This window comes from Mastigoproctus giganteus, chromosome 13, assembly GCF_048544385.1.
Source record: "Mastigoproctus giganteus isolate SK-2022 chromosome 13, ASM4854438v1, whole genome shotgun sequence".
NCBI lineage: Eukaryota > Metazoa > Arthropoda > Arachnida > Uropygi > Thelyphonidae > Mastigoproctus > Mastigoproctus giganteus.
The window spans coordinates 40,819,012-40,831,789 of NC_143587.1; the positions used below are offsets into that span (position 1 = coordinate 40,819,012).

General features: G+C 36.0%; 1 protein-coding gene across 1 annotated transcript in view; it reads right to left on the reverse strand.

Annotated features, from left to right (window-relative positions):
• LOC150075985 (prolow-density lipoprotein receptor-related protein 1-like) overlaps window positions 1-12,778 on the reverse strand; it is a 1,358,636-nt gene that overhangs the window by 585,549 nt on the left and 760,309 nt on the right. The window contains 2 exon segments of the mRNA XM_090387555.1: window positions 146-280; window positions 9,320-9,436. Of these exon segments, the coding sequence (XP_090243681.1) occupies window positions 146-280; window positions 9,320-9,436 (252 nt within the window).

The window sequence follows — 12,778 nt, forward strand, 5'->3', positions numbered from 1 at the left end:
GAATAATTTTATGGCAAAACCTCTGCAACAAATTCCTTTTAATTTACTTGGGCTTAATTAATTTCAAATAAAAAAAGAAATCAAACTTGTTTATGTATTTTCTGATTTTAATTATTAATTATTTTAATAAGGAAGAAGAACTTACCACATCCTTGTTCGGGATGCTCATCAGAAGCTTCTTTATCACCACAATCATTCTCTCCATCACAAACCCACATTTGAGAAATGCACTGACCAGTATTATTACATCGAAATTCATTGTTGTTGCATTGCCTGGTGGCTAAATGAAAAGTCTACATAAATAGCAGTACTATTATTTCAAGAGAATCTACTACTGATACAATTTCAAGAGATCACAACTGACATTAATTTTAATTTTAAATCAAAATTTAGTTGTAAAATAATTGAGAAATATTTATACTATAAAATATACTTTATAGGAATTGTATTACGGTGCTACCCTGTTATTTTGCACCACATTATAATGTGGCTTTAGATTTAAAGCAAGTGTAATCATGTTAGAGAGGCAGCGAGAGAGAGAGAGAGAAAAAAAAAAAATCAATTTATAGCAAAACACAAATTTCACAATGTACACTGACTAAAGCAAACTCTGTATCTCGCAGAGTAGAACCAGCTACTGCAGTGGTTTCAAAAGTATGGACCACTGAGCTACTGTGTTCTCTTTTTGTACTATATTCCTCAACTGGACAATTAAATTTTTAAAAACAACAGGACCTATCTGAGAGTAATTAATGCAGATGTTCAATTTCTCTCTCTTGTCTCACCTCAATTAGAGATGCAATAATAAATAGAGGGAGAGTCACAATTAACAATTATGAATACACACTTTACCAATCCATAATTTGTGAATTAGATGACCGAATCATATTATTTATTTATATTTTCCAGATTGGCCGAAACCAATAGAAATGAGGGAGAATACTCAATTTAGTTTTAATGAGAGAAAGAAAATTCTTAAATGGTACTAGAAATTTGAAAATGTCAGCGTTCTAGCATACATGGGAAAGAATACGGAACAAGGGCATCTACTTATCTAATCCCATTTGCATAATAAATTTGAGGAACATGGAACTACACACAATATTAATAAGACAAGCAGTGAGAGGAAAAGATCACAAAGTACTGTAAAATGTTTAAGCCATTCTAAATGCATTTAGAGATCTCCCCACAGATGTCAACAAGTTAGTATTCATGCAAATTACAAATGATTCAATTGAGTGTTACAAGAATTTTAAAGAACATAAATTTGAAACCTTTTAGAAACCTTGATTATTGCATGCAATACAGACAGATTATCCAGATTGATGAAAATAATTTTGTGAGTAGTATAGTCATAAAAATGGTGGAATCTGTGCTTTCGGGGAAACAATTGTATGATCAGATGAAAAAATGTTCAAACTAAATGAACATCTGGTTCATCACAACTGTGTTGTACCATGGATAACTGTGTGGATAGGAATCTCCTCTCATGGGATTATCAGACCTTATTCAATGTTAATGGGGAGAGTTATCTTGAAATGTTAAGAAGGAATTATGTGGTGCCCAATATTGGAAGCATGTTTTCAGATATGGTGGTGTGTTTTTAACAGGATGGCACACCTTCATATTTTCATACTACTGTCTGACTATCTGGACAGAGAATTTCATGAAATTCTCTATCCTCCAAGATCTCCAGACCTCTAGTCTCTTAGATTTTTTTTTTTTTTTTTTTTGTATGGGGATACCTGAGAGATAAGGTATTGCTCAAAACCCAAAAATACTGGATGATATGTGGATGGCAAAACAGTAAGAAACATGCACACACATGCAGTATTTCAACTAATTTATGCACTTATGACTTACGTATGTAGGTGTTAAAACAAGAGACATTTATCATGTGTGCTAGAGGATGACGAGGACATTTTGTACATTCTAAATGAGTTTTTTCTTTTAAAGTTCAAACTATGGATTGTTAAAGGGTGTATACATAATTCTGATTCACCATGTATTTAAAGGGAATGCTAATTACACATGGGAAACTCACAAAAGTAAACATTTTCCTCTGTGTGTGTGTGTGTGTGTGTGTGTGTGTGTGTGTGTGTGTGTGTGTGTGTGTGTGTGTGTGTGAGAGAGAGAGAGAGAGAGAGAGAGAGAGAGCTGTTGTTGTTGTGCTTGGATTTTTCTGGCGCAAAGGCTACTTAGGCCATATTGCACCTATCATAGTAGTTAGTACTAATTTTATTGGCTTCTATGGAAGCAGTTAGAAAGTGTTATATAAACCTATTCGTTTCAGGAAGAAAAAAAATACTGTAAGGTTTGAATTTTCGCCTATGATATGGTTAAGTGACAATTCCTGTAAGTTTGAGAGAGAAGTGAATGAAATTAGGAGGGAGTTGTTATACAAGATGCATTCCAGGAGTATGTGTTTTATTGTGAGTGGCTTGTGGCAATGTGAACACTGTGGAGGGTCATTTCCTGATAACAGGAATAGATGGGTCAAATGGGTGTGGCCTATTCGGGCTCTGGCCAGGACAACCTCTTCTTGTCTGTTTGTGCGAAAGTTGGAGGCCCATAATTGCGGTATAGCTTTAATTTCAAGGAGTTTGTTATGAATGTGCGTTGGCCACTGTAGTTTCCATCGTTCCTTACATATATTTCGTATATGTACTTTGTAATCACTGAATGGGACCAGAAAATTCATTGGGGATGTGCTGGATGGATGCTTGGCAGCATCATCTGCGATTTCGTTTCCTGGTATTCCAGTATGGCCTGGGATCCAGCAGAAGACAACATTTTGCCGATGATCTCGGAGACGAATCAATTCTGATCTGATTAGCTGTAGTAGCGGATGAGTAGATGGGGAAATCTTTTGCATTGCTAATAGGGCACTTTGCGAGTCTGTGTAGATTATACTCTTTTCGATTGAGAGATGGGAAATGTTTTCCAGAGCAAGCTTTATGGCATATAATTCAGTGGTGTAACTGCTGCATTCTGTCGGAAGTGACACAGAAGTGATAGTGTCATGGAATACCACAGCTGCACCTGATCCATTCTCAGACTTTGAACCGTCAGTATATATTTTCGCAAAGTCGGGATAACTTTGTAAATGTGCAGTGTGGAGCTGCTGGATGTTAATACCCATTAAAAAGTGTTTCCCCCATTGGTGGAAATAATAGTCACAACACGGCATGATGACAGACCATGGAGGAACGTGATCTGTAGGTTCTTGGTGGACTTTATCGAGTTGTATATTCCAGTTTTCTGTTAGTTCCATTAACCTAATGCCTGCAGGCCTAGTTGCTTGTGTTTGTTTCTATAAAAGATCGTGAGTGGCGGATCATTAAATATTGACCAATTAGGATGGGTCGACTGACTGTGGATCTTGGTTGCGTAGTTCAATAATAACATCTTTCTTCTGGTTTAGAAGAGCTTCGTAGGCTTCTACATAGAGACTTTGCACTGGAGATGTTCTGAACGCACCAGAGCTATTCTTAGAGCTGAATGTTGAATAGGGTTGAGACGAGATAAGGCACTTTCCCTAGAAGAATCAAAGACAGGTGCGCCATAGTCCAGACGAGATCTAATTATGGATCTATATAAGTGAAGCAAGGTGTAACGATCTGCTCTCCAGGTTGTTGCTGATAAGGCTCTGAGTATGTTCATTTTTTTTTGGCAAGCTATCCGGAGATGTTCAATGTGTTTTTGATAGTTTAACTTACAGTCAAAAATTAAGCCAAGTAGATGAATACTATTTTCTATTGGAATAAGATGGTTATCTAATTGGAGTTCAGGATCAGGATGCATTTTATGTATGGTACAGAAATGAATAGCTGGATAGTCTGTAACCGTTTTGTGTCATCCAAATCTGGATCTGATTTATTGATATCTGCAACTGTCTCTCAATGTAGTTCATGTTTTGAGAGTGGCAGGAGATAGCGAGATCATCGGCATAAAGATATGAGTCCACTGTTTTCGGAATAAGTTCAGTTAAGTGATTAATTCTAATTGCGAATAGAGTGGCGCTGAGAACGGACCCTTGAGGGACTCCTTCTTCTTGAACAAAGTTTTTAGAGAGAATTCCTTGGTAACGAACTTGAAGGACCTTGAAAGGATCTTTGTTCTAAGAAAGTTTGGATGAAATATGGCAAATTTCCTCTCAGGCCAAGAGAATGTAGATCCTTTAAAATGCCAAAATGCTATGTGGTGTCAAAGGCTTTCTCAATATCCAGACAGACCATAACAAGATGCTCCTTTTTGATGAATGCATTTCTGATGTTTGCTTCGGCTTTAATCATAAGGTCCAATGATGATCGATTTTTTCTGAAACCAAATTGATTGTTATTGATTAAGTTTTGGGACTCAAGATACCAAGTCAGACGGTGGTGAATCATTTTTTCGAGGGTTTTGCTCAGACAGCTGGTAAGTGAAATTGGTCTGTAGTTTTGAGGAACAGAATAGTCTTTACCAGGTTTTGGGATAGCCAGAACATAGGAATGACGCCAGGAGCTTGGGTACGTATGTTCAGTGAATATTCGATTAAGGAAGAACAGCAGTGATGACTGTGACTTTGTATTTAAATTTTTGAGCATTATATAAAATATCCCATCAGGGCCAGCAGTGCTGTTCCTTGTGTTGGTAAGAGCATGCTGAAGTTCAACCATGGTAAATGGTTGATTATATTTTAGTGCACACCTGTCGGTGAAATTCAGTTTGGATTTTTCAGTTACACCTTTAATTTTTTGAAACGATTGGTCATAAGAAGTTGAGGAGGACAACTGAGAAAATACAGATCCTAGTGCATTTGCGATTTCTGCAGGAGTAGAGAGTTCCTGTCCATTCCAGTTAATTAGTGGAGTAGATGTTGGAGGAATTTTGCCATTTAACAATTTTATCTTATTCCAGATCAGTCTGATGTCTGTATTTTTATTAACTGAGGAAGCGAATTTAATCCAAGATTCTTTTTTTGCTTTCCATCTGATATAACGGGCTCTTGCTCTAAGTCGCTTATAATTAAAAAGATTGGAAGTGGTTGGATGTTTGTGGAATTGATTCCAAGCTTTGTTTTTCTCTTTTTTTGCATTGTTGCGCTCTTCGTTCCACCAATAATTTAATTTTCGCCTTTTCCTGACTTGGTACTGTGGAATTGCAGCAGTTGCAGCTGTTAGAATTTGGTTTGTTATATGTTCAGTAACATGGTTGATAGAAGAGCACTGTATGATATGGTTGTCGAACGAGACAAGCGTGCTATATTTTATCCAGTCAGCCTTTGGGAATTTCCATTTTACTGGATTGTCTGTTGGTAATGAACAGGAAGTTTGAACTTTGCATATTATTGGGAAATGATCGCTGTTGTGAGGGTCGTTAAGAGTTACCCACTGGATACTTGGATAGAGCACTGAAGAGCAAATGGAAAGGTCTATTGCAGAGGTTGATCCGGTAGGAAAATGAACATAAGTAGGAGAGCCAGTATTTAACAATGTTAGATCCTGTCTATCTATTAACGTTTCAACAAGTATTCCACGCCTGTCTAAGCTTGAAGGACCCCACAATGGGTGGTGAGCATTAAAGTCACCTAGTAGACAGAAGGGAACTGGTAGTTGCAACACAAGATTTTCGACTTCCTGAATAGAATATGGACGATTAGGTGGAAGATAAATTGAGACCAATGTAACGGTGATTCCAAGTACTATGCGTGTGGCAACAGCTTCTAAAGAGGTTTGCAATGGAATGCATCTGGAAGGAACTCTTGAGTCCAATAGGATGGCGACTCCTCCATGAGCACCATTAGTGTCATATCTATCTTGTCTGTAGATAATGTAATTTTTGACTGTAGTAGAAACTTGGGGTGTCAAGTTGGTTTCCTGTAGGCACATAGCTACAGGATTGAAGCAGTGAATTAGTTCATTGATATCATCGATGTTGCTGCGAAAACCTCTGCAATTCCATTGAATGATGTGTTCCATTATTTGGTTTTGTTTGTGGAAGATGTATCTGACTGCTTTTTATAAGTTGATTGTTTATGACGGTCCGGTTTTGGTGGGATGTCCCGATTCATTGCTATCGTCCATATCATCTTCTGCGTGTATTTCAAGCAGTTCTTCTTGACCGATAGAATCATCTGTATCCATGCTTGTTAGACCTGATACTTTTGTCTCAGCAGAATAAGATCTTTGCAAATTTTCTGCTGCCTGACGATGCAGAAGTCTCTGGGTTGGAATTGTGAGTGGCGTGTTATTGTTTTGGTCTATTGAATTTGGTTTAGATGGATGCTGGATCAAGAGTACTGATTGTGTCCAGTCTGACATGCCACTGATTCGTGTCTGAGAGTGGTAGAAGCATAAGTGCATTTTAGCATACTTAAGTTGATCTGTTTTTTCGCTTCTTGGTAAGAGACTTTATTTTCAATTTTATATTTTTGTATTTTTTTTCCTATCTTCCATAGTTCACAGTCTTTAGAGTAGGCTGGATGTTTGCCACTACAATTAGGACACTGTGGTGTTGGAGCTTTGCATTCTGCTTGCGTGTGATTCTTGCAGCTACAGTTTGGACATATAGCGTCTCCACGGCATGCTGTCTGAGAATGGCCGAACTTTTGACATTTAAAGCATCTGAGCGGATTTGGGATATATGGCCTAATGCGGCAATTCAAGTAACCTGCTTTGACAGAACCCGGTAGATTTGGAGTACTGAAAGTCAAGATTATGTTTCGCATGGGAGTTAAGTTGCCTTCTTTTCTAATCATGATATGTTTTGCATGAGACACATTTTGATCTTTTAGCTCCTGGACAATTTCTTCCTCAGAAACATATAATAGATCCCATTCGGAGATCACTCCTTTGGAAGAATTTAGTGTGTTGTGTGGGGTAACCTGAATTGGTATTCCGCTTAAAGAAGTAAGTTGCAGTAGTAATTCAGAATGTCTTGAGTAAGATGTCTCTACTAGTAGATCTCCTGATTGGAGATTTTTAACCATTTTTGGTGAACCTGCAGCATTTTCTAGGCATCTCTGGATGATGAAAGGTGAGAGCTTGCTCACGGGTTGGGATGACAAAGTGTGTATTATGAGGAAAGCTGGAGATTCCTGTTTCCTAGTGTCCTTTTTTTGTCTCTTTGAAAGAGAGAAGTCATTGTCGTGTTCATGTTTAGAGCACTTTGGCTCTAAGCGTGGAAATTCACTTATTTCCATCCTTGCTCCTTTTAGCCCCGAGGGTTGGTTTTTCCCCCAGGTTACCGGCCCTGCCATGTGGAGGCAGAAGCGGTGCCACCAGTGACCGAGCGGTTGTTTAAGTTAGTGGATTGGTTAGTGATATATATAAAGAATAAGAAAAGAAAGGTGGATTGCCTTTCTGGGTTCTTACTTTTGACTTTTAAAGCACAGAACCACTTCAAGTAAATAAAATAACAACCGCACTGGAAAATGAAGAAACTATATCACTTTGGAGATCACTCTATAATCACTGGAAGAAAATTGCTTGTCACTATCGCTTGGCACTTGGGGCCAGAGAGAGAGAGAGAGAGAGAGAGAGAGAGAGAGAGGGGGGGGGGACCAGTTAGCATATTTGTCAGCCTGTGATTCAGTTATAAATTTTTGTAAACTGTAGCACATGACATCCTTTTCAAGGCTATGAAATCGTGGCAAAAACTGCTAATAGTATAATGTAAAGTGTGCATGAACCAATAAACAATTTGCATATTTTTATAGTTTTCTACTGCCTGTTCTTTGTAATTATACTGCAGTATAATATAGTAGTGAGATATTCACTTCTGTTGTTTATAGCCTAAAGAAGTACACCCATGGAGGGCAGGGGGGAAAAAGTCCCAGAATATAACAGCCATACTGCACTATTTTTTTTATGGAAAATGATTTCCAATAATGTTTATTGTTTATGTGACAATTTTTAAGAATGCATTAATAGAATAACTTGTATATCTGTTTGAAAAAAATAAGATTACAAAGCTCTATGTTCTTGAATTTTGAAAGGGATTTAAGCAGGCACCACCACCACCACCGTTCAACTTCTCTTAAAGTCAATATATACTTCGTGTTCACAGGACAGAATGAAACTAAAAAATGCGCCGATGCATATGTATTTAAAAGAAATATAGTCCTCATCACGCATGCGTTTATAGGACCAATCATCTGATATTAAAAAAAGGTCTGCGAATGTTGATTGAGTTTTTACAGTTTTATTTCAAGAGTTTCTGCAATAAGTAAATTACTATAATTATGCTGAATATTAATTATTTTAGCTTCATTAAAAAGAAATGAATGAACCTCATCACAGCATAAAATGCTAACTCCAAAGTGTTTGCTTCGGTATGCACGGTGAGAGCAAACTCTTCGGAGTCAGCATTTCATGCTGTGATGAGGTTCATTTGTTTCTTTTTAATGAAACTAAAATAATTAATATTCAGCATAATTATAGTAAGTTACTTATTGCAGAAACTCTTGAAATAAAACTCTGTAAAAACTCTAACATTTTCAGACCTTTTTATGATCAGATGATTGGTCCTATACACACATGCATGATGAGGACTAAATTTCTTTTAAATACATATGCATCGGCACAATTTTTAGTTTCATTCTGTCTTGTGAACACGAAGTATCGAAAAGTTTTCGTCTAACTTAAGGAGGAAGAAATCTGTCTTCACGTATTTCTTGTTTGTTTTTAAACTATTTGTAATTTTGACATAATGCTTTCCTATGCTGATAGTGTATCACAGTTGATATTTTCTGGAGTCAGGTTGGGGTCTCAACGGTGATTCCAGTTTATTAAATCGCTGTCGTACTGTCAGTACGGAACACATTAAAATGAAGTTTATCAATTTTATTGTATTTCAATTGTTTTACGTGATGGACTAGGCGAGTTGGAAAAGAAGCATTCCTATAAAGAGGCCATGGTAATCCCTGTATTATTTATTAATGGATACAAAGAATATAGGAGATATTGAGCATATAACAGCTTTTATTACACTAAATTATTAAAAAACATAACGTGCTAGAGTAACGCTATATTTGCCATTTAAAATGTTTAACCCACTTTGTCTATTGTTGGCAAAATATTAAAAGAAAAAACTAACATAATGTGAAATTAAATTTGATTACAAGAATTCTTGCTTAATAATTCTCATCAAAACATGGGGGGGGGGAACGAGTCAATTTGATTTTTGGAAAAAACACAATTAGCTTATAGGATAAACATTAAATCTGTCCTCCAATGCACGTTATATTTAGGTTGCACTGTATTTCCAATTTTTTGAAGAAGTTTACTTTTTAGTTAAAAGGAGAGCCTAATCTTTAATTTAATTCAATACTTACTGCAGTCTTCTGTCTCATCTGATCGATCAGGACAGTCTGAATGTCCATCACATCTCCAAATTGATGGAATACAAACTTTATTATTGCACTGGAACTGATCACTCTGACAGCCATACTCTATACAAAAAAATAATAAGAAGAAAAATAAATAAATACAAGTGTGTATGTGTTTAAAATTTACACACACACACAACATGCATTTCTAAAGAAATTTTTTTTTATGCAATTATTTGCACTTCTTGTGAAATATAAAATAATGCTATGAGTATTTGAGAAATGGAAATGTTTTTGCTTTTATGCTAAATTTACATGTTCCTATCTTTGTTAGCTTTCAATGTATTGCTTAAAAAAAATAAAAGTTAACTAAGAATGAAAAGTTTTGGACTTAACTGAAAAACTAGGTGGCACTAAAATTTCAAAATGCTGTGTACACAATATTTTATCTTTTATACATTTAACTGTCAAATTCAACTTCTCAACAACAACATACACTTTTCTTGTGGGTACTTCTTTTCTTGTGACAATGTCAATAGAAAAGGATATATATTGTATGCTAAAAGTAATTGAATACCTGAATGTTTTGAAAACTCTTTTATTGGTATGATATTTAATAGTACGCCATTCACCTTAATTATGTGTTGTATTCTCATCAGTAAACGCCAAACCAATTTGGTCCACTCTCCTTTCAACACAGTAGTCAATTCAGTTTCTGACTGCAGGCATGTTGCCCTGGCTTAAAGCCAGCATTCCAATTCAACCCAATGAAGATTTTGCACAATCTTGCTGAAATAGCTGAAGGATCTACCCCACACTGCTACCAGTGTGGGAAAAACATAATTGTCCAGAATGGCAACTGACCACGTGGTATTCACTGTTTCAGGAATGATGACCAATGTTCCAACAGCACCTTCACCAATCTTCATTGGGATGACACAGGTAAGATTTTACAGACATTAACCACACCCAAACACTGCCATCATATCGTAAACCTGTGTACCATAATTTGTCATCCCATAATACAGATTTACAACTTCCGGAGACCAGTTACAATGGGTTGTACACCAGATTAGGATGCTATACACTGCGTCCTGGAACAGACTTCCATCTGTCATTGTGGATGTTGATAGCTTAAATAAATTCAAAGAAGAAGTGGACAAATGTTTGGAGCAAGAAACATTTGTTTGGAGCAAGAAACATGTGATGCAAGAAAATTAAATTTTCTTGCATCACATGCCTCTACTAATGCTAATCAGTTTCAGTGCAAGAACTTACCAGATGCTATTGTGAAAGAAGAAAGAATTGATGTACAGTGTTCCTTGGTTGAGGAAACTAACAAATGCACAAGGAAACTTGTGTATAACTGACAGAACTGATGTGCACAACTGATAGAACTAATGCTGCAAAATATCTATTACTTCATCTATTTATTTATCTTTAATGAAACCATGAAATACTGGAAACTTGTATTTCAAAAAAAAAAAAAAAAAAAATTAAATTTGAAAATGAGTACTTCTCACTGAGCAAAAGAACATAACCTTCTCATATTTTATATACTCCAGGATGTTGGCAGTAGAAACATCTAAGAGTCAGAGTTGTCCTTCTGATTCAGTTGCTATGGTAATCTATTTCTAAAATGGAATATTTGAAAATTGTTTGTAAAATAAATTTGCAAATAACATTTTTTAACATATCTAGGAGTAATAACCTCAATACATTGATATAAGATATATGAAATTGAAGAGCTATGTTCAGATTTTCAAACACTGGCATAGCATTTAGAAGAAAGAAGCAAACTGCTTTATTCAAGCTTGAAGACAGAAACACAGATTTTCTGCATGAGTGAGGATAAAATGCCCCTAGAATTATCAACTTACCATGTTTAGGATTGCATTTACCAGAAGTTTGAAATTCAAAAGTTCTTTTAATTAAGTTTATCAATTTTGATTCTTTCAAAACTTTTGGATCATGAACTGGATTTGAATGAGTCAGTGGCAGTCACTCGTAATCACTTGTACTTTTCAATATAATACATCTGAAAAGTGGTCAACTGCTTTTCTGACCACTTCTAACCTCTTCTTTAAACAGAATTGTCAAATGGTTGCCACTGTTCTATCAGTACACATTTAACCAAAGATGGTCAACGTGTACATTACTCCAAAATGTTTTTTTTGTTTTTTTAGTTTTTTTTTTTTTTTACTCTAGTAGCATGTGCATCAGTTGAAACTGTTCAAATCTATTTTTCACTTTTAGGATTTCTTTCAAGATGGTAAATTTCCACTGAAGTATTCATTCATATTCACAAGGAAGGAATGCAGATTCCTTTTCAGCACACAAATTAGAAAGATGTCTATTACGAACAAGTGCTCAATATACTCTTTTAATACCTTTTCTGCTTGTTACCATAACAGTGAATAATCAACACTAAGTGCCAGACAGGTTTTGAAGGAATTCTAGATGCTTTCAGCTAGTTCAGAAGATGTCCAATGTACAATCACCATCCTTGTCTTTGTAGAGTCCCCATTCAATGCTGGCACTGTGACAAGCTTGCTTTCAATTTGATAATTTTTTATATTGCAAAATGTCACTATTATGGGATATAGCTTGGAATCACCTTCATTACTGCCAGCTGTAGCAATCAAAAATGGCCTATATTTTAGTCATCACTAAACCTTACTTTCCTAATGTGGATTTATTGGATGACTGATTTCTACGGCAACATGTTCCAGAGGCAACCAGATGGAGTAATACTCTTGATCTGATTATCAGCAGTGATTATTCATGCATTAAGAATTTGAAGACAAATGAACCACTGGGTGACAGTGATCACAATGTACTGATGTGAGAATTACTAAAAGATGTAACTACCATCAAGGCTAAAGGGAAGGGCTTTTATTTTCATAAAGGTGACTACAGGGGTCTAAGACAATTTTAATTTCTGTACAGTGGGATCAGCTGATGATGTTACCAACGTTGAATTCAAAATGGAAGCCTTCAGGGACTTAATTTTAGAGGCTACTAGGCTTTTCATTCCAACTAAGAAATACTGTTCAAGGTTTAGACCTAAATGGAGGTCAGATGAACTAATGAGGCTCATGGCAGAGAAGAAAAATGTATGGAATGCATATAAAGGTGACACAGAAGCCTACGGTAGATATAAACTAGTCTGTAATCAAGTCACAAAGAAGGATAGGCAGGTGAAGGCAGATTACGAGAAATCCTTGGCAAAGGATGCAAAGAAAAACAGCAAAGAGTTCTTTACTTATATAAACTCTAGAAGGAAAGGGATGAATCAGATTGGACCACTTAACATAGATGGATAGACTACTGATGATCATGCTAGGGTAGCTGATAAACTGAATGAGTATTTTGCACATACATTCACACAGGAGAAGTTATTCAATCAGGGGAGTGTCAGAAGTTTATCAAACTCTAACAGGGAGCTAAGTGATTTTGTAATAA